General features: G+C 35.0%; 1 protein-coding gene across 10 annotated transcripts in view; it reads left to right on the forward strand.

The window, feature by feature from the left end:
- The window catches only part of Pikfyve (phosphoinositide kinase, FYVE-type zinc finger containing), an 83,105-nt gene that overhangs the window by 11,689 nt on the left and 49,023 nt on the right, over positions 1-22,393 (forward strand). For 6 of the 10 annotated variants that reach the window (XM_074071590.1, XM_074071591.1, XM_074071589.1 and 3 more), the window contains 7 exons: positions 1,635-1,842; positions 3,582-3,671; positions 13,841-13,979; positions 15,530-15,687; positions 16,860-16,971; positions 18,427-18,574; positions 19,087-19,254. In XM_074071590.1, the coding sequence (XP_073927691.1) occupies positions 1,635-1,842; positions 3,582-3,671; positions 13,841-13,979; positions 15,530-15,687; positions 16,860-16,971; positions 18,427-18,574; positions 19,087-19,254 (1,023 nt within the window). Of the gene's footprint in view, positions 1-1,634; positions 1,843-3,581; positions 3,672-13,840; positions 13,980-15,529; positions 15,688-16,859; positions 16,972-18,426; positions 18,575-19,086; positions 19,266-22,393 lie in introns of those variants that run through there. The other 4 variants (XM_074071597.1, XM_074071598.1, XM_074071595.1 and 1 more) reach the window with 3 other exon arrangements.

Raw genomic sequence — 22,393 nt, forward strand, 5'->3', positions numbered from 1 at the left:
ACAAAAGGCAATTTATTGTAGTTGGTAGAAAAACAGTGAAATCTTTTGTTTTATGTCTTGTCAGTTTTTTTTTTTGCTCTAGACAGGCACTCTGTCATTTAAGTCATGTCCTCTCCCCTCACTTCAGATTTGTAATATTAATGATTAAAAAATAATTGAAGTAGAATTGTTAAATAACATGTTATTAGTAAAATTAAATACACCCCCTGCATCTCTTAATGATGGGCTAAGTTCTGATAACTGCACCCTGGATTTTGTCCTTGTGCAAACATGATAGAGTATACTTACATAAACCTAGATGGTATCTGTTAATCATTTAACATGGCTTCTTTTATCTTTATTTTTTTTCCTTTTCTTTTTTGCAGTTCCAGGGTTTGAACTCAGGACTTTGTGATTGTTAGGTAGGCACTTTACTGCTTGAGCCATGCTTTGGTGCCTTCATTCCTTTTTTTTTGAGGTGGAGTCTCATTCTGTTGCCTAGGCTTGTCTTGAACTCATGGGTTCAGGTGCTCTTCCATCTCAGTTTTCCAAATATCAACATGTCCTCTTGATAAATCAAGAGATGCAGTAAAAATAAGATGTATAAGGCTCCTGCCAGCATTACATAACACACTATTTTACAGTAAACTTTTTAAAAAAAATTTTTAAAATAGAAGAAGTACACTCTAAAATAATGGCCAAAAAATATAGAATGAGGCTGGGATGTGTAGAGTACCTGCTTAACAAGTGCAAGGTACTGAGTTCAAACCCCTCTACTGCTTTAGCTTGAACGTTTCATTTTTATTCTTATTTTCACTATGAAAATTTCTTGAGTTTTTATTCCTATTTGTCATATTGTGTTTAAGACCATTTTATAGCTGGGAGCTGGTGGCTCATACTTGTAATCCTAGCTACTCAGGAGGCAGAGATCAGAAGGATCGTGGCTCAAAGCCAGCTTAGGCAAATAGTTCACGAGACCCTATGTCAAAGATAACCAACACAAAAAAAGGGTTGGCAGAGTGACTCAAGTTGTAGGGCACTTGCCTAGTGAGTGTGAGGCCCTAAGTTCAAACCCCAGTACCACACACACACACGTACACGTACACACAAAACCATTTATATTAGTTTGTTTTAAAAATTGTGCCCTCTTCTAAAGGCCACTTTTAGAAACTTTTTTTCTGGAGGCCATAATGGAGATCTTAATAATATTTTCCTCTTGTTGCTTAGGAAAAATTGTGTTGGTTTATCCACTTTGTTAAAATTTTTTCTCATTGAAATTCTTGTTCCTGATAGGTCCCTTTTTCAAAATTTTACAATTTTGAAAAAAATACATTTATAAGCAGAGTTTTCTCATATTACTAGGTCAGATTTTCTTATCTTGTTACAAACATTTGAGGTAATTTGGAACTTGATGAATTTATCATAATTACAGATCTTAAAATAAATAACAGCCAACCAAAGTATTTTGCTTCTTTTTTAGGACTTTTTTGGTAGTCTTTACTTGAAGACATTTTCTCCCAGTCCTACCCAAGGGAAAAAAAAATCGACCTTGAAGACATTTCCCTGTCACTAGATTACCTATTAACTCAAGGATTTAAAATATTTTAGGTAATATATTACTGCTACCTTTTTACTTAATTTATTTTTCCTCCTAGGGGACCTCCGAGCTTGCACGTACTGTAGAAAAATAGCCTTAAGTTATGCTCATTCCACAGACAGTAATTCCATTGGGGAAGACTTGAATGCCCTTTCAGATTCGGCTTGCTCTGTGTCTGTACTTGATCCTAATGAGCCCCGAACACCTGTTGGGAGTAGAAAAGCCAGCCGCAACATATTCTTAGAGGATGATTTAGCTTGGCAAAGGTACTGACACTTCAATATATCTTTATTTAAATTTATTTAAATTTGAGAAACACTTATACTCTAGTATAAACCCGTGGTTTGGTTAACATTTATTTTGTTTGGATTGTTTTCTGCAAATTCACTATTTTCTCCTTTCTTCTCTGCTCACCTCCAGAAGGATAACAAATGATTATGGATAGTGATGATGTTAACTAATTAGAATGTAAGCTCCATGAAAGGAGAAAGTTTATACCTTTCTTGTTTACTGCTCTGTCTTGGGCACCAAGAACAGGTACATGGCATGTGTGTGGTCTTGATAATATTTGTTCAATAGGCAACAGAAGTCAGTGAGATTAATAATTCCTAATGTAGCTTTCATTGAGGAGGAGTGTACTCATAAGAATTGGGTTCATATTTCTAAATGCAATTGGATTTTTTTCTTTCTGAAGGAACATTTTGTCTTTCTTATTATATGTCTAAATATGCTGTACTGGTTGGTAGTGAAGGATGCTGCTAACTCTTTCATGGAAGTTACCTAGAATTGTTTGAATTAGAATCCTAGTTCATTAGATTATGATTGTTTTCCTTAGCTAAATAATTTTCTTAAGCATAATACCAAATCTGGCATGTCAAACAGCTTAGAGTTTTAACATTTTTCTGATGAGTTATTTTCTCAGTTACCTCCTAAAGGAGTGAGGAATTTGTATATTATGTATTTAAACAGGAATAAAAAATGAATTAATTACAAGTACATTCAGCATGTATAAATCTCAGGGACATAATATTGAAGAAAAGAAAGTCACATAAAGCACCTAGCCACTAAGATTCCATTTATGTAGTATACAGAAACAAAAAGTGAATGCAAATGTTCAGGGATATAAATGCTACAAAACTTATGATACAGTAAGATAATGAAAAACATACAATTTACAGTAGTGGTTTCACTAAGAGTAGGGAAAGAATGGGATTGGGTACAGGAACACAGATACTTCAAAATCAGTGCTAGTGTTCTTTTTTCTTTAATTACTTCATTAGTATTAATATTTGTAGCATCATGATTCTTTATACCTTTATAAATTAAAAAAATTGATCATATGTTTCATAAAACAATGCAACGTATAAATTCTTCAGATTTTGCTTACTTTAGCTAGTTATGCCTTTTACTTTTGTGTAGTCCAGTTGCATGAGCTAAGAATTGGCAAGACATTTAGTAAAACAAGCCAGGTATGAGAGGTGTCATGAGAGATGCAAGAGAGCTGTTTATTTACTGTTCATTCTCTTTTAGTCCTCATATCTCTTTGGTAGGTACTATTTTCCCCATTTGACAGATGTGGATGCTGGAGTTCAGAAAGATTAAGTAATAATACTGAGGTTACACAGCTAGTAAGGGGTTGAGTCTGTACTTGGACCTAGGTTTGTCTGACTGCATAGTACTATTCCAGTGGGCTGGAATTTCTTCTGCAAATCCCTTCTATCTTGTATGTGTGATATAGGAAGGAATTCTATAAGTTACTTACCATCCAACCAGGTTTATTATTTGGTATTTCATATACTTAAAAGCTTTATCATTTGTTTTGGGAATTTGATATACTTAATATAAAAACCATGTAGTTTCTACCTCAATTAAAGGAAGAACAAAAATGATCCATAATGTCACTTTGCAGGGAAAAGATTTAATTTGCTTTTAAAACACCTCATTGAAATTAGGTTTGTCTTTTGCTGCCTCCAATGATCTCAGTATTTCCCTATTTTCTTTATAGTTTGATTCATCCAGACTCTTCAAATACTGCTCTTTCAACAAGACTTGTATCTGTTCAAGAGGATGCTGGGAAATCTCCTGCTCGAAACAGGTAAACTGCTGTGTCTGGTTTTATTTGTTTTCATGATAATGAAAGCATAAAAAAGGTGAGATTGCTTGTCATATAATTTCTTAGTCCTAAAAGCTAAATTAAGCTATCATTTTCTTTTTGTTAGTCTTCACTTTCATTCTCTGAGTGGCTCTTTCCAATATTCTCTACTGGCTTCAGATATTGGAAACCATACCATCCTGTGTCTACTAGTTTACTAGGAAGACCTGAAGGATGTTAGAGAATGAGTCATGTGGTCGTTTTGTGAAGAGTGCACCAAGAAAACAAGAATGGCAAATTCCTGAGAGGGAACAAACCTAATAAGGAATACCAACAAGTCCTGTGTGTCTGGAGTACAGCAGTCCTACAATTGTCAGGACCTTGTCATTTACTCTGAGTGAGATAGGAAGCTACCAGAGTATTTTTTCTTTAATTTTAATTTTGAAAAAATTTCGAAGTTGTAAACAAGTTATAGGAAAAAAATACATATTTTCATATATTCTTCACTAAGATTTGCATTTTGCTTATTTTGTCACTTTTTATATACTATACATTTTCTAAATCATTTGAGAGTCAGTTGTATACATCATTTAAAAAAATTGATACAATTTATTTCTTATAGCAAAACTGAGCATAATTATCCCTTGTCCTCACACATGTACAACCTTCACTACTGTGAATATCCAGGACCAAATTGGTGCACTCATTGCAGTTGATGAACCTATAGTGGCATGCCATTATTCTAAGTCTGTGGCTTACAATAAGGTCCACTCTTGGTGTTGTACATTGTATGGATTTGGACAAATGCATAATAAATGTATCTCTCATTGTAGTGTCATACAAAATAGCTTCACTCTCCCCCTGGAAAAATGCCATATTTTCCTTTTAGCCCATCCTTACCCTGCCCCTGGAAATCACTGACCTTTTTAGGCACCTTAGTTTTCCCTTTTCGAAAACACCATGTATTTGAAATCATATAGTATGTGCATAGATTAGCTTCTTTAACTTAGTAGTATCCATTTAAGTTTCCTCTATGTCTTTTTATGGCTTGATAACTTATTTATTTTTAGTGCTGAATAATATTCTGTTTTCTAGATGTGCTATATGTTTTCACCTACTGTAGTGTATCTTGGTTACTTCCAAGTACTTTAGCAATTACAAGACTTTTTGTGAACATTTTTCTGTAATTTTCTTTGTGGATATACTTTTCAGTTTTTGGGTAAAATACCAAAAAGCATAGTAGGTGAATCATATGGGAACAGCTTGTTTAATTTTGTATGCATTGCCAAACTGGCTTCCCAAGTAGCTTTGTCAGTTGCATTCCTACCAGCCATGAGTAAGAGTTCCTCTTGCTCCATCCACATCATTGCCAGCATTGACTGGTGTGCCCCTGTTTTGGACTTTGGTCAGTATAATAAGTGTGTAGCAGTATCTCATTGTTGTTTTAATTTGCCCTTTCCTAATGACATGCGAAGTTGAATATCTTTTCATGTGTTTGCTTGCCATGCATACATCTTCTTTAGTGAGCTATCTATGAATGGTTTTTGCCCACTTTGTAATCACATTGTTCATTTTCTTATTGTTGAGTTTCAAGAGTTCTTTGTGTATTTTGAATAACAGTTCATTATCAGAATGTCCTTTGCAAATATTCATTCTCAGTGTGTAGTTTGTCTTTTTTATTCTCTTGCCATTGTCTTTTGCAGTGCAGAAATACTTAATTTTAATTAAGTTCAGATTATCAATTATTTGTTTCATGTACCTTTGGTGTCAGTCTAAATTGTTATACCATATCTAGTGCCATCCAGGTTTTTTCCTACATTATCTTCTAGAAGTTTTACACTTTTGCATTTTATATCTAGGTCTGTGATCCATTTTGAGTTAATTTTTGTGAAGAGTGTGAAGTCTTTGTCTAGGTTTATTTTTTTGTATGTGAGTGTCCAGTTCTTCCAGCATCATTTATTGGTCATTTATGATCTTTGTGTCATTGTATTGCCTTTGCTCCTTTGTCAAAAATCAGTTAGCTATACTTATATGTGTCTTTTCCTAGACTATGTTCTGTTTTATTTACTTGTTTGTTTATTCTTTATCAGTACTATTCTGTCTTGATAACTGTAGCATTATAGTAAGTCTTGAAGTGAGTAGTGTTAGTCCTTCAACATGCTTTCTCCTTTAGTACTGTGATGCTGTACGTTCATTATTTTGGATCCTTGACTCTCCTGAGAATCTTTAGAATCGTTTTTTCAATATCTGCAAAGTAACATGCTAGGATTTTGACTGAGATTGCACTGAATTTGTAGGTCAAGTTTGGAAGAACTAATGTCTTGATAAAGTTGAGTCTCTTATTCATGAATATGGAATATCTCTCCATTAATTCTTATATTTCTTTCATTAGAGTTTTGTAATTTTCCTCATTTAGATCTTGTACAAATTTTGTTAAACATATGCTAAAGTATTTAATTTTGGGTGGTATGAATGTAAATATGATGTTTTTGATTTCACATTCCACTTGTTCATTTCTTCTATATTATAAGGTGATTGACTTTTGTATCTTAATCTTGTATCAGTCAACTTTGTTATAACCACTTATTTCCAGGAGGTATTTTTTTGTTCTTTGAGTTTTATATATAGACAATCATGTCATTAGCAAACAGTTTTATTTCTTCCTTCCTGTCATTAAACTTTTATTTGCTTTTCATGTAGCTAAAACTTTCAATGTAATGTTGAAAAGAAATGGTAAGAGGGGACATCTTTGCTTTTTTTATTTTTAAATCATAATGAGAAAGCTGCAAGTTTCTCACAAGTATGTTAGTATGTATTTTTGTAAATATTCTTAACAAGTTGGGGAAGTCCTCTCTATTCCTCCTTCACTCAGAGTTTTCCATCAAGTGCTTCTGTATCTGTTGAAATGATCATATAATTTTTTTCTTCTTCAACCTGTTGGTGTGATTGATTACATGAATTGATTTGTAAATGTTTAATCATCCTCTCATACTTGAGATTAAACCCCTCTTGGTCATGGTGTAGTAGATGCTTGGTATTTGCCATTGAGGAAAACCCATGAATGCTCAGGATGCATAGAATTCAGTACTGTCCTGAGAGTGCTTGATTTATTTTTCCTCCCATTACCACCCAATTTCCACTAGAGACATGCTGCTTTTCAACAAATCTACAATTTTCACTTTATCACTTAAATTAAGCACATTAGCTTTTACTTTGCTTTTTTTTTTTGATACCATTTGCTTTTAGGGAGGCATATCTTAATAAAGATCACACAATGATTTAAACACAATGACAATAATGCCAAACTGACTGAGTGCTTCCAACTGAGCTATGTAATATGTATACAGTAATTAAAAATTTTTGCTTTTTAAATTTCTTAAAAATTTATATTTTTTGACTGTGCTTGGTTAAAACCACATATAACAAATCTATGAATAAGGTGGGCTTACAATAATTCTTTTTATATGTTGTTGGATTGGATTTGCTATTTTGTTAAAGACTTCATGTCTGTGCATATGAGAGATACTAGTTTATAGTTTTATTGATGTATCTTTGTCTCATTTTCATATTAGGGTAATGCTGGTTTCATAAAATGAGTTAGGAAGTATTGATTCCATCTTTGGGAGGACAGTATAAGGAATCGGTATAGCTGGGCATGGTGGTGTATGTCTTTATCCCAGCACTTGGGAGGTAGAGTCAGGAGGATCATGAGTTTGAGGCCAGCCTAGGCTACATAGTGAGTTCCAAATCAGATTGGGCTACATGTGACCCTCTCTCAAAAAACCAAGGGTTGGGGATATAGCTCATGGTAAACTGCTTGCCTTGCATGTGCCAAGCCCTGGGTTCAATCGTTAGAACTGCAAAAAAATTTTGAAATTTCTTTCTTAAATATTTGTTAGTATTTACTAATGAACCTGTCTGGACCTAGTGCTTTCTGTTTGGGAATATTATTAATTATTGACTGAATTTCTTTTATAGATATAGGCCTATTTGTAAATTTTTGTTTTTTGTTCTGTTAGTTTTCACAGATTGTGATTTTGATTTGTGATAATAGTACTTTGTGTTTTCTGTCTCTCTTTTTTTCCTGTCCTAGCTAGAAGCTTATGGACTTTGTTGATCTTTTCAAAGAACTAGTTTTGGTTTTCTGATTTTATGTATTCATTTCTTGTTCTCAATATCATTGACTTGAATTTAACATGTTTTTTTTATTTTCTGATTCCTTAAAGTAGAAGCTTAGATGATTTTTTTTCTTTTTCTTTTCTTTGTTTATTTTTTGGCAGTATAGGAGTTTGTGCTCAGGGCATTCTACACTTGAGCCATGCTCCAGTCCTTTTTTGCTTTAGTTCATTTTTAGATAGGGTCTTGTACGTTTTGCTTATGCTGGCCTTGGACCATGATCCTCCTACCTATGTTTCCTGCCTAATTGGGATTGCAAGGTATGAATCACCATGGCTGGCTTGTTTGTTGAGATGGGGGTCTCACTAACTTTTTACCTGGGTTGGTCTCAAACTGCGATCCTCCCTATTTCTGTCTCCCAGGGCACCTGGGATTACAGGCGTGAACTACCATGTCTGGCTATGTTTTATGATGTGTATATTCAGTGCTATAAATTTCTCTCTAAGCATTATTTTGGTTGTGTCCTACCACTTTTCATTTACTTCAAAAGATATTTTAATTCTTCTTGAGCTTTCTTCTTTGTATGTGTTTTTTAGAAATGTATCTTTTTTTCTCTTGTTTTGGGTTTTTCTAGCTGTTTTTCTGTTATTGATTTGCAGTTCAGTCCATTGTGGTCTGAGAGTAGGTATATGATTTCTATTCTCTTAAATTTGCTAAGGCATGTTTTATGGTTCATGCTGTGGTTTGGATATGATTCGAGTGTGTTCTTTAAATGTTCATGTACTAGAAACTTGGTTTCCAGTATGTGGTATTGGGAGATGGTGGATCCTTTAAGAAGTGGGGTCTTATAGAAGATGGGTAGGTCATTGGCAGTGCTTTAAAGGAATTGATGTAGCTCTTGGGGAACCTGGTTAGTTTCTGTCTGATAAGTTATTATATAAAGCATGAGCCTGGTCCTTGAATATTCGTTTTTGGCTTCCTGCCTTTTCTTTTCTTTTTTTTTTTAAAAACTGTTGTGCTGAGTTGGTACATTGTGGCATTTATGAAAGTCCTGCTTTTTCATGTGATCTCTCCTGCTCATGTGTGCTCTCACCATGGTGCCATCTGCCATGTTGCCATGTAGCCAAGAAGGCCCGGACCAGAGCTGAACAGATCCTGGCACCATGCTTTTGAATCTCCAGGCTATGAGCTAAACTAACCTCTTTTCTTTATAAAGACCCAGCTTCAGCTATTTTGTTGTAGCAACAGAGTCCAGCATGTGGTCTACATTTGTGAACTTGGGAAGAATGTGTATTATGTTTTGTTAGATGAAGCAGTTTATGGATGTCTATTATATTCAGATGGATTTTGTTAGTGGGTTTGAGTTTGTCCTTACTATTCTCTGTGCTGTATCCATTCATCTCTAATAAAGGCTACAATTTTTGCCTCATCTGTTTTGCATGTTGTTTAGTTTTTCCATTAATACCTGTAGCATAGTAATCATCATTTTTAAAATTTCTTCACAGATCATTCCAACATTTGTGCCATGTCTGATTCTGTTTCTTGTGTTTGTTTAATGTTTCCAAACTGTTTTTGCCTTTTACAATGCCTTGTGATTTTTTTTTTTTTTTTGTTATAGGTAGACATAATGAAGGATTAGGGGAGTAGCTCAGTGGGAGAACAGTTACGTAACATACACAAGGCCTCTGCACTGAGAAAAAAAAATCAAAACTGGTTTAGGCTTTTAGTCATGTAGTGATAAGAAGTGGGGAAAAGGAAAGTATTTTGTAGTCCTATGATTATAGTCTTTTGGAGAGCTTGTGCCCTAGGATTGTGAACTTCATAAGTACTTTTCACTCCTCCCCACTTTTCCAGATGGGATAGGAAGGCTAGAGGAAATTGGAGTTGGGTGTTTTTCTTCCCCTACATGGAAGGCTAGATGGAGCTAGAGTTGGATAGTTCCCTTCCCTGGGTGGGTTAGGTTCTGATATTTACCAAGTTTTGTTCTGATAACGTAGTTTCTACACAAGGCAGGTCTTGTTAAGAACAACAGAACTGCTGGGCACAGTGGCTCATACCTGTAATCCTAGCTACTGAGAGGCAGAGATGAAGAGGATTGTGGTTCAAAGCCAGTCCCAGGCAAATAGTTCCTGAGACCCTATTTGGAAAAAAAAAAAAAATCACAAAACAGGGTAGGCAGAGTGGCTCAATAGAAGAGCATCTGCCTAGCAAGCATGAGGCCCTGAGTTCAAACCCTCGTGCCACCAAAAAAACACAACAGAACTCTCTGGCATATTTCAAAACTGTTTCTATTTTTTGTCTTCCTTCTGTGGAAGCTAGAGGAGATTTGTCTTTGACCTTCACTGTGAAGGCCTGGGTAGAGTTCTTGGAAATAAAACTCACAAGCATGTGCTCCCTGCACCTATGACTTGATTCATCTAGCTTTTTGATCTCTAAGAATTATCAGTTACAGCTTAGGTTTTCCTACCCTAATGCTGTTTCCCAGAGATGTTTCTTCTTATGAGTTTCAGGTGGAGTAAATTGTGCTTGGCTGTGTTCACTTGTCTGTCTCTGTAATTGGGGGTGGGGGTGGCAGTTTGTGCCATGATGTCATTTCTCTGACAGATTTAAGAAGATTTCTGACTTTTATTGTTGTTAGGACAGAATAAAGACTTCTGAGATCCTCACCTGCCAGGCTAGAAACAGGAAGTGCTATTTTTTACTTTATTATTTAAGGATGTTTCCTCAGAATAATCAGGTTCCCTTGTATCGCCATTGTATGAATCCAGGAAATTGTAATGGCGATGTTTCTATCATCTAATATAATTGTATGTATTCTATTTTTGCCACTGTTCTTATAATGTCCCTTGTCCTAATTTTCCCCTAGTCTGTGGTCTAGTCCAGGATCATGCATTACATTTAATTGTTGTGACTTTTGGTCTTTTTCATTCTGTAACAATTCATTTTCTTTATTTTTTGTGATTGGTATTTGTGAAGAAATAGGCCAAATATTTAGTAGAATGTCCATCAGTTTGGTTTTGTCAAATGCTTCCTTGTGACTAGATTTAGGCTATGCATTTTAAATTTTTTTTTTTTTTGGCAGGATACTATACAGTATCTACCTGTCATGTTAGAAAGGATGTATATAAGTTTATCCCATTGATGATGTTGACTTTATCTCTTATCTAAGGTTATGTTCTAGGTTTTTCCATTGTAAAGATACTTTTTTCCTCTTTTAATTTATAAGTGATATGTGAGGGAGCTACTTTGAAACTGCACAAATATCCTCCTTATCAGTCTTTCATTCAGTAGTTTTAACATCTATTTATGATTCTTGCTCAAATCAAATATTACTATGATGGTTAAAAAATGGTGATTTTTGTAATTACATCATTCCCTCTACACTTGTTAGTTAACATCCTACTCTATAAAAGCCTTCCCTTAGCTGGGCGCCAGTGGCTCATGGCTGCAATCCTAGTTACTTGAGATCAGGACGATCATGGTTCGAGGCCAGCCCAGGCAAATAGTTCTCAAGATCCCATCTGCAAAATAATCAGAGCAAAATGACCTGAAGGTGTGGCTTAGATGGTAGGATGCCTGCTTTGCAAGGGTGAAGTTGTTCAAACCAAAGTCTCACTTCAAAAAAAAAAAAAAAAAAAGCTTTCCCTTATTGGAGAGTTTTGAGTTGGAAGGATGGCATGATCTGAATTAATGTTTGTTTTTCCCTTGAGATGCTGGTGATTGCAGTCAGGGTCTTGCACATGCTAGGCAAACTCTGTATCACTAAGCTATATCACTAACCCCCTGAAGTTTGTTTTGAAAGGAGCATTCTGGCTGCTCTGTTGAGTAGATTGTGTGACATAAGAGTAGAAAGTTGGTACAGTAATCTAGGTAAGAGAATTGAGTTAGATCAGTGTAGGGAAGGCGTGCTGGTGGTGGTGCAGATGAGAAATGGTCAGAACTTACATATATTTTGATAATACAGATAGCAGGACTTACTAATTAATTAAACATAGGCTACAACAGAAAGAGACATCAAAGATAACTCAGGTTTTTGGCCTGTGAGCAGTTGGAAGGATGAAATTACCTTTTATTGAGATGAGGAGGACAGGATGTTTTAGACATGTTGAATTTGAGATACCTTCTAGATATTCAAGAGAGATGTTGGATATATGGAATTTAGGGTGTAGTCATAATGTTGAATAGTATTTAAAGCTAGGAACACAGATGGAGATGATCAAGAGAAGAGTGTGAGAAGATAGGCAATAGGACCACGGACTGAGATTGGGAAGTGAAAAGGAACCAGAAAAGGTAACAGATGGAGAGGCCAGTGAGGTGAGAGGAAAACCAGAAGGGTGTTTGTATTAGCAGCCAAGTGAAGAAAGGTTTTCAAGGAGAGTGGAGTTATACTCTGATCTGTTAAGATGAGGAAGAGATATAATTTCCTCAATGTATGCTCTGTTTAAATATAATTTTAATCAGCATCCTTGCCAAAGCATATATACTAGAAGATTTGACAGCAAAATTAACTACTTTATTTGTATTGCTATGTATTAGAATATATGCGGGAGTGTCTGAATGTTAGAGAAGCAGAATACATGACTTAATGCACCCATTGGAAAAGGGATTAAATTAATTGGATATGACATAATGGCAATCTTTCACTACAAGAGTATATGCTAAGAAATGATTATTTTAAAAATATTGCTTAGAGACTGTTTGATATCAGTGGTTTCTCATTAACTGTTTTTTATGTTTATGTTAAAAATTTAATGTTTGATATTTATGAAGATTCCAATTTAACTGATTTTTTTTTTTTTTTAATTCACTGAGCTTAGATACTGATGGAGGTTTGGATGACAAGAGACACAGGGATCCTGGAGTGATAATATGTGTCACCCATGTCCTGAGGATTTAGCCCTGGGTTGGGGTGCCATATCTATTAATCATTGATAATGACTGTTTAACCCATGAATAATTTCTTAAGTTATTTAAAAATATTTTATCTTTATACTAGAGAGAATGATTTTTCAATTGACACCTAGTTTTCAGTGGCAGCCCTTACATGTATTAACTCAGTTACTTCACTCAAATTGCTTAATCTCTGATTCCTAATTTATCCACAAAATGGAATTAGTAATGCGTATTCCATAGAATGCTATGAGAATTGAATGAGAGAACATATATTTTGTCCTAATGAATGAGTTATGTAGTATCTAGATGCTTCTGCCTTTTATTCTTTATATTGCCAAAATTGAGTTTCATTTATTTCTATGTAGAGGTAAATTTCTAGCTAATTTTTTTTTTAAATAAAAGTTTGCTTGATGATGTTGCTATTTCACTTATAAGCCATTTGTTAACTTTGCTAAGGGGCAAAATTAAGGATATATGTAAGTACTTACATAATGAGAAGAAACGCATTCCCACTAATAAATTTTTACTGATAAAATAAAAATATAATAATATTTTAGGATAATATTTTAAATATAGGTCTATTAATGAGGAAAAATGAATTCTTTCTTAGAGCATAACATTTCACTTAGTTGGAGTTCAAAATTAGTGTTTTCTATTGTCAGACTGATTATAAGATGTTTAGCTATAAAAATGATTCTTAGTTCCTTGAGTATTTACCAAAACAGGAAGTAGGCTAGATTTGACATAGTTTTTTTAACCCTTCTATGCAAGATTATTTCTATATACAGTTGCCATTCTTTATCTTTCTCAATTAAAAAAAGAATTTCTAGTGTTTTTAGCAACAGTTATATCCACTTCACTTGGAATATTACCAATATATATATTCTATAGTTTTTTTGTAATCTTTCCATTACTAGTTCCTGTTAAACTCATTTCAAAATAATTTTAGACTCACATAGAAGTTGCAAATAATATGGAGAATTTCTAAGTATCCTTTTATCAGTTTTTCCCAATGCTAACATTGTACATAACCACCATTACTTTAAAAAGTACCTTTAACAGTAACTAAGAATTTATTTGAATGTAAATTTTCATTATAACTCTGTTTACTGGTGAAGAATTTACAACTGTGTTATTACTTTTTGTTTTTGCTTTTATTCCAGATCAGCCAGCATTACTAACCTGTCATTGGATCGATCTGGTTCTCCAATGGTATCTTCATATGAGACATCTGTCAGTCCCCAGGCTAATCGAACATATGTTAGGACAGAGACCACAGAGGATGAACGTAAAATTCTTCTGGTATAGTCCAAAACTATTGCTAGTTTTGAGGACGAAGACTGTTTATCTCATTGATCTTTTTTTTTTTTTAAAACCCATTAAATGAAATAATCAGCTTGGTGACTATAGATCACAGGGTTGTGGTGCATGCCTATAGTGTCAGCACTCAAGAGGCTGAGGCAGGATGATCTCAAGTTTAAGGCCAACCTGGCTAAATAGTGAGACTGTGTCTCAAAAGAAAAAAAAAGTCAGTGTATTTTCTTTACCCCTTTCATTTGGCAACATCAGAATTCAGTTGCCATATAATAAGAGAGCTTAACTTTTACTTAGGTCCCAACTTGCTATTTAAACTTTGAAACATGCTGCTAATACACATGGAAACTTCAGATATTTAATTTTATGTTTATATGAGATAATAATCAGTTGTTTCTTTAGATTATTTATTTTGTAAAGTACTATGTTCAACTCTAACACTGACCCAAATAAATAGAAAACATGTCTCTGTCCTCATGCTTATAATTAAAAAGGTAGAAATTGGCTGGGCGACAGTTGCTCACACCTGTAATCCTAGCTACTCAGGAGGCAGAGATCAGAGAATTGTGGTTCGAAGCCAGCTTGGGCAAAATAGTTCATGAGACTCTATCTCAGAAAACTCTTCACAAAAATAGGGCTCGTGGAGTGGCTCAAGGTGAAGGCCCTGAGTTTAAGCCCCAGTACTGAAAAAAAAAAAAAAAAAAAAAAAGGTGGAAATCAGATCAACAGGAAGGTCCTTCATTGTAAAAGAACTAATATTTTGGTAATAAAAAAGAGTATCAAATGAAGAGTATCAAATGTATAACTATATGTCATTGAAAAATTTTAAAAATAGATCATTAATTGTGAGAGAGTCAGGACCAAAGGGCTTGAACTGAACCTCAGAGGATGGAATGGATTTAGAAAGACAGATGTGAGAAAAGGTATGTAAGTGTGATATTTTCCATGGACTGAAGTAGAACTTATTAGTTGAGAGAGTTTAATCTGGAGTCTATTGACAGTGAGAATGGAAAGCTATTTGAGACTACCCAGTGAAAGGTGATGAATTCAGTTGTTTCTTACAATTAGACTTGCACCTGTAGTTGCTGAGCGATGTTGAAAGTTTTCACTGAAGGCCTTTCTTTTGGAAAATTTTCCCAGCAAGTGGGTAAGAATGATTAGAATCTGATGGAGTGAAGGCTCCTAGTTACAGCTATCTTATATTAGTGCATTGACTAGTGCTTCTAAGTTCCTTTCCCCATCTCCAAAGCAAATTGTTATTTTGCACTTAACTAGAAGACTGATAATATGTGCCGTTGACTGAAAAAAGAAGTACTTGGCTTAGTTGGTTTTCAAGAGAAAACATGCTTGGAATCAGATGAGCTGAGTTTAAGCTGTTTTCCATGTTTGTGTTATTCATACTAAATCGCCCAAGTCAGCTACTATCAAAAAATCTAAATCAAAGTTCCTTTCATGAATCTCAAAGTCACAGGAAAGCATCTAAAAAGGTTTATAGCATCCTTCTTAGGATTAATTACTTGCTCCTAATGTGATTGCAGGACAGTGTTCAGTTAAAGGATCTGTGGAAAAAAATCTGCCATCATAGTAGTGGAATGGAGTTTCAGGATCACCGCTACTGGCTGAGAACGCATCCCAACTGCATTGTAGGAAAGGAGTTAGTCAACTGGCTTATCCGAAATGGACACATTGCTACAAGGTACTATGATCTTAAGAAAGAGATCTTGAAATTATTTATTAATTTTTTAAAACAATGATATATATTTGAAGGTGTAAGAGTAACACATTTCTTTATGAGTTAGGGTGCTATTTTCTGTATTTAATAGTTTGGGGAACTAATTATTCAACTTTCCTCCCACCTGGACTTTAATCATTAGAGAGTAGTTGCAAGGAGCCAAGTGGGGGTCACAACTTAGCATATGAAAAGTGAAAGTATGCAGTAATTCCCCAAACACAGTAAAGCAGAATGGGAGAACATAGCTAAGAGGATAAGGTCTAAGGATTCTCCTGGTACTGTTCTTTGATTCAGACATTGCAAACCACTGAGAATTGGGTTTACAAGCCATGCTTCAGGTCCTACCTTGTCTCACAAATCATGTAAAAAAGAATAACAGACAGGACTTGAGGCCTTTCAAGTTAACATATCCTCTGACTTTTGCTGCTTGCACATGGGCTGCTTCTCCTCTCATACAAAGAAACAAATATACGAACAAGTGAATAGAGAAACAGCTTTAAGCAGTGAAGCCCCGTGTTTCAATTGTGCCTGTATCTCTTTTAGCTTTGTGCCTTGCATCAAATTATTCAGTCACTTTGAGATTTGGACCCCTTAGTTGCAATGTGGGAAAAATATTTGGTATTGTGAACAAGATATAGGTATGACATAAAATAATATTGGCTAAGTGGTTTGTAAATTTGCCACATTATACAATATGTTAAGTGTCTATTTCATCCATGTCTCTATACACACACTTTTTTATCTATATCTGTAATATTTGGTATTGTTTTCTCATCAAGATTGTATGTTCTTTGACTGTTTGAGCCAGGCTAATCTCAATATATTTTACTTCTCTGTTAAGGATAAGGGTGTGCATAGATCGAGTACTCAATAAATGTTCTTTATAATTAAAATTTAGGTTTTTTTAGAACTATCCTACCAGTAGGTTCTTCTCCTTTACTATGGTACCTAGAAGAGTTTAAATTTGCTTCAAGTTTCTCTTTTTTATCTCTTACTTATCCAAGGACCATTTGAAATTCCAACTCTGATTGGGCTAAACAACAAATTAGATAGTGTCTTATTGTGCACCTGTAAAATGATTCTGATTGACTTTTAAACATTTTAGATATTTTTGTTTTGTCTTGGTGTTGATTCAGGGCACAAGCTATAGCAATTGGACAAGCAATGGTTGATGGACGTTGGTTGGATTGTGTTAGTCATCATGACCAGCTTTTCAGGGATGAGTATGCACTGTACAGACCCCTGCAGGTAATTTTCAGTGTTGACTGCTGATGAGAATGTATTTCTTCCTCAGGAGTAATAAGAAGTAGTTGGATTACCAGAGATACTTTTTTGTAGCATGTTTTCCCTCATGTTTGAGGAAAGTTTAAAAAAAATTTTTTTGGTGCCATTCTGGGGCTCAAATCCAGGGATTTGTGCATGTTGGGCAAGTGTTCTACCACTGAGCTATATTCCCAGTCCTAATTAATGCTAGTTTTTTTTTTTTCATTTAAGCATGTTTTATTTAGTAAGTAGTAGTGATAAAAACCTACTATTAGGATCAGATTCTTTATTTATTTGGTGTGGCTTTGCTTCAGCTTGGCTTTGTGGTATTGTAGTTATTTATCATTTAATTTTAATGGTTTTCACGTTTACTATGTAGAACTAAGAGAGTGAAGTTTATATATAATAAAATGATAGAAAAACTTAATGTTAACTATTGAAATAGATTTTCACTCTTTTTTTTTGGGCAGTACTAGGGTTTGAACTCAGGGTCTCACACTTCCTAGGCAGGTGCTCTATCACTTGAGCCACTCTACCCATCCTAGATTTTGACTCTTTAGCAGTATTAAATTGTATATTAATGGTAAAGTGATAAATAGCCTTTTTTTGCTTCAGGAAATGGAATGACCTAAAGATAGAACTTTAAAAAGAGACATATATCTTTTACTCTTGGTTTATATATATACCATCTTTGTGAATGAAAATTAGAGAATTAGTTAGAAAATACAAATGACCTGAAAGACTGGTTTGGTGCAGTTTAAAAAAATCTAGCAGTTGTTTTTCAGGATGTGTTCTAGAGTTGGGCCAGAGTTACAAAAATTCTTTGCTTATCTTCACTCTCATGATTAAAGGATGAAATGAAACCCTATAAAATCTACATCAAAGAAATGTTTCATTCATAATATGAGACTTAAATGTTCCAGTTCATGAAGATTATAATTTTAAGAGTGCAATTATTAACTGGGTGTGGTGAGTTCCATCTGTAATCCCATCTATTTGGGAGATGGAGATAGGAGGATTGTGGTTCGAGGCCAGCCCATGTAAAAGTCAGTGAGACCCTATCTTAAAAACATGCTGGGTATGGTGGTACACACTGTAATATCAGCTACTGGGAGGCAGAGATAGGAGGATTGCAGACTAAGGGTAAAAGTGGAAGACTTTATCTAAAAAGCAAACTAAAACACAAAGGACTGAGGGCATGGCTTAAGTGGTAGACCACTTGCTTAGCAATTGCAAAGTGAGACCTGAGTTTAAACCCCTGTACCACAAAAAAAGGAAAAACAAAAGGAGAATTGTTAGTATGATGCTGACTAGTTTTTAATTTGGTTGTTTTTGTATAAATCTATTTATTTGTAGAAATTTTAGGTTACAAAATGTTGTGATAGCCTTAACATTGTGCCATTGGGGGTCAGTTGCTTGATCCTGTCTTGATCCTTTCAGAGTACAGAATTTTCTGAGACGCCTTCTCCAGACAGTGACTCGGTGAACTCTGTGGAAGGACATTCTGAGCCATCTTGGTTTAAAGACATAAAGTTTGATGACAGCGACACAGAACAAATAGCTGAAGAAGGTGACGATAACTTGGCTAGTGAGTTGGAATTTCTAACATTTTAGTTTTTATGGATCATTACTGGTTTGTAAATGAGTGTCTTGTTTTTTAGTTGAATTGTATTTAAGATTTATGACTCCTGCTAAATGTAAACATCTTGATAGCAATCCTTGTGTTAGATACAGTATTTTCTTAAGAAACCAACTTGCTAGGCAACTGACACTTCCCGATTTTATCTTAGTCTAGTTTGCAGCAGCTTAAAAATAACTTTGAGCTAATACGCAGTAGACAACTTTCTCACTTCTTCACTATGATATCAGACTTTCTCTCTGCAGAACCTCCAATATATTTCTTCATTAAAAATTGATTTACACTTGTTCAAATTTCATTAAGTCTACACAGAAGTACATGAAAATACTGTATCCATTTTGGTATTGCACATTGGGCTTGTATATTAAAAAACCATTTTTCTCCTTTCCTCCAATCCCTGATAAAACCCATTTTTACTCCCCTCCTCTCCCTATATTTCCTTCCCCTCCCGACACTAAAAGATTCTGCCAGTCCTAGCAAGCGCACATCAGTCAGCAGTTTCCAGTCCACAGTGGACAGTGACTCAGCCGCTTCTATCAGCCTGAACGTGGAGCTGGACAACGTGAACTTCCATATCAAGAAGCCCTCCAAGTACCCACATGTGCCCCCTCACCCTGCTGACCAAAAAGGTAGGAGGTAGTCACCATTTGGAATCCAAATAGGCTGGAGAGCCAGGCCATAGGATCTCGTGCCAGCCTGTCCTTCTGGCTTCCTCTGTCCTATATGGCTGAGGGGATTTGGACTGGGTTTTGTTCCACCCTTTCTCATTTTCCCCACACTTCCTCCCCACACCTTTTTTGTTGGTTTCTTTTATTTCTTTTTTTCTCCCTCAATACCACCATGCCCAATTTAAAGCTTATAGTCTTTAAAAGGAACTATAGCTGACTACTCTTCCCATAATGTGCAACTTCCAAGGTGGCATTTCTTTGTATTTATAACATGGATGTTCTGCTCTATTCTTTTCTCTTTTCTTCCTTTAACATTTTAAAGCCAATTTTGCCTGCGCTATTTTGCAGTAATAGTATTTCTCTAAGCCTGTATAGATGCTTAAACTTAGATTTGGGGCAAACTATTCACACATTTCTAAATATCTTTATACTACAATTTAAAAGAGTTTATTTTTTCTGTTTTCATTGAAAAAAATTCTCTAATTAATAGAAAATGAGTTCATTAGTTTTAGTGATCCTATTTGATGCTTTAGACTACTGACTAAGTAATAATGGCTGTATTAAAAAAGTTTGCTTTAAAGGAAAAATACGGCAACCATTTCAGTTTTTTGGTAGTACTGGGGTTTGATCTTAGCCTTGTGCTTGCTCAGCAGGCACTCTACCACTTGAGCCACATCTCCAGGCCTAAGGTAACCATTTCTATCATCTTAACATAGCTGCATATAAGAAATGAAAAGCTTTTTTATAAAATGGGGATGGATGAGCTTTACATTACTGGATGTAATTAGAAACCAATTTAAATTATAGCCCTAACGTGGCATTATGTAAATGTAAATAAAAGTGTGTGAGTCAGTAAGTAATTATGGAAGTTTGTTAATAGTGATTGAAAATCATTATAAAGATGAAGAACTTCAGCTCATGATTTTATCTGGAGTTTGAATTTTAAGCATTTACCCTTCTAAAGAATTGTGTCTATTTAGATCTAAAATGCTTGTTTGATTCTTTGCTACTCTTCATTTTGAGCCTAAACATAACAGAACCAAAAAGATTTTGAATTTATGGATTTACATTAAGATAACTTGAAACATATTTACATTTCCTCAACACATTTCTCTCATATTGTCAATATAAACTATTGTCAAGATGTGATAAAATGCCATCTAAGAGTTATAATATTAAAAAGTGTCTTTAAAATCAAGAAATTTTGTGAGAGCATGGGAAAGGATGAGATTTGATTAGCACTGAACCATAAGTAAAATACACATTCTAGACACATCTTTATGGGAATCTTCAAAACAGAAATTGGAAAATGATGGAGAACATTTGGGTGAGTATGAAAGGACAGTGAAGCAAATGTGACTGTGGTCACATGGTGGATATTGTGATGCTTTTGAATATAAATTTATAGATGTGGGTCAGAGACAGGATATATCATGACAGAGGACCTGTGCTATCTGGTCTTGCCTGTGGCAATTTCACTTTGCTGAAAGCAGTATAAAATATACCTGTGACTTGTTGATGACTTCATTTTTTAGAAAGGGAAATTTTGAAAATCTTGAAGACAGCTCTTATAGGATGCACAATGGCAAAGATGGACTGCTAAGCAAAATCACACATTTACTTTAGGAAACCTAACTTAAGAATGTTGAGTGAGGAGTGGAGCAGGAGGCTCCAAAAATGACATTTGTAGTCAATCTCAAATTGTATCTCTAGGAAAAATAAAAGGTAAAGCACATGCAGTGGAAAAAACCCATCATGATTCCACTAGAACCTCTTTGATCTGAAACCTTTAAAAAGGTTGTGTGCAAAAGTTGTGAGTAGCAAACCTTTAATTTGATAATGAATCTGAAAGAGGAGTCAGCACTTTTAAGAAAAATGACAAGATAGCAGATGTCCATATTGCACTGAAGTTTGTACAAAATGCTAACAATCTCTGAGAACAGATTCAAGTTGCCATAGAAAGAAACAAAAAGTAGGCAAGTTACATAGCAAAGTCAATATATTTCTTTGTCAATAGCTATCCTTATCTCAACCAGCAAAAACCCTTGTTCCTTCCTATTATTGCTTATACTCTCTCTACAACAAAATTAGAAATAAGGGCAAAATAGTTTCTGCTGGGTATTGAGGGGGGGGGAGAGGGAGGGGGCGGACTGGGTGGTAAGGGACGGGGTGGGGGCAGGGGGGGAGAAATGAACCAAGCCTTGTATGCACATATGAATAATAAAAGAAAAATGAAGGAAAAAAAAAAAAAAAGATGAACCTTATCGGGGCTGGGGGTATGGCCCAAGTGGTAAAGTGCTTGCCTAGCAAGTGTGAGGCCCTGAGTTCAAAAACCTAGTACTATATATATATATGGAGAGAGAGAGAGAGAAAGAAAGAAAGAGAGCGAGAGAGAGAGAGAAAGATGACTCTTATCATGAAAGAACATACATGGAAGAGGAAAGTGCAGTTCAAGAGAGTGGACTGGTTATTTTAAATAAGTGTATTGCCATGTTTAGGCAGATGATATGCTGGATTATTGTATTGAAAGAATTTGTGTCTGTGATCATGGAGTCAGAGTTTGTATATTTCTTTTTTACTAACAGATTTTTTTTTTAGACTTTTTTTTATTTTGCTGTATCTTTTAAGAATCATGTAAAGTAGGAGTGCATAGATGACTCTAGTGATAGATGAGTTAAAACTTGAAAAGGTGGCTTCTTGATGTGGCATTGGAAGGTGGCAAAATTGTAGAAAAGTTCAGCGAACAGAGCATATGGTGATATTTAGAAAAGGATTGATAGTAACTGGGCACCTGCATTTGTCAACTAAAATAAGTCATTTTGGGTGTGTGTGGCAGTACTGGGTTTGAACGTGGGGCTTTGTATTTGCTAGGCACATGTTCTACTGCTTGACCTGTGTACTTAGTCCTTTTTGCTTTGGCTTAGGGTCTTGTTTTTTGCCTGGCTGGCCTGGACCATGATTCTTCTATTTACACTTCTTGCGTGCCAACACACCCACCTTTTGCTTTTGAGATGGGATCTGGTGAACTTTTTGTTCCTGCTGGCCTGGAACCGTAATCATCCTGATCTCAGCCTCCTGAGTAGCTAGGATTATAGGTGTG

This window comes from Castor canadensis, chromosome 4, assembly GCF_047511655.1.
Source record: "Castor canadensis chromosome 4, mCasCan1.hap1v2, whole genome shotgun sequence".
Lineage (NCBI taxonomy): Eukaryota > Metazoa > Chordata > Mammalia > Rodentia > Castoridae > Castor > Castor canadensis.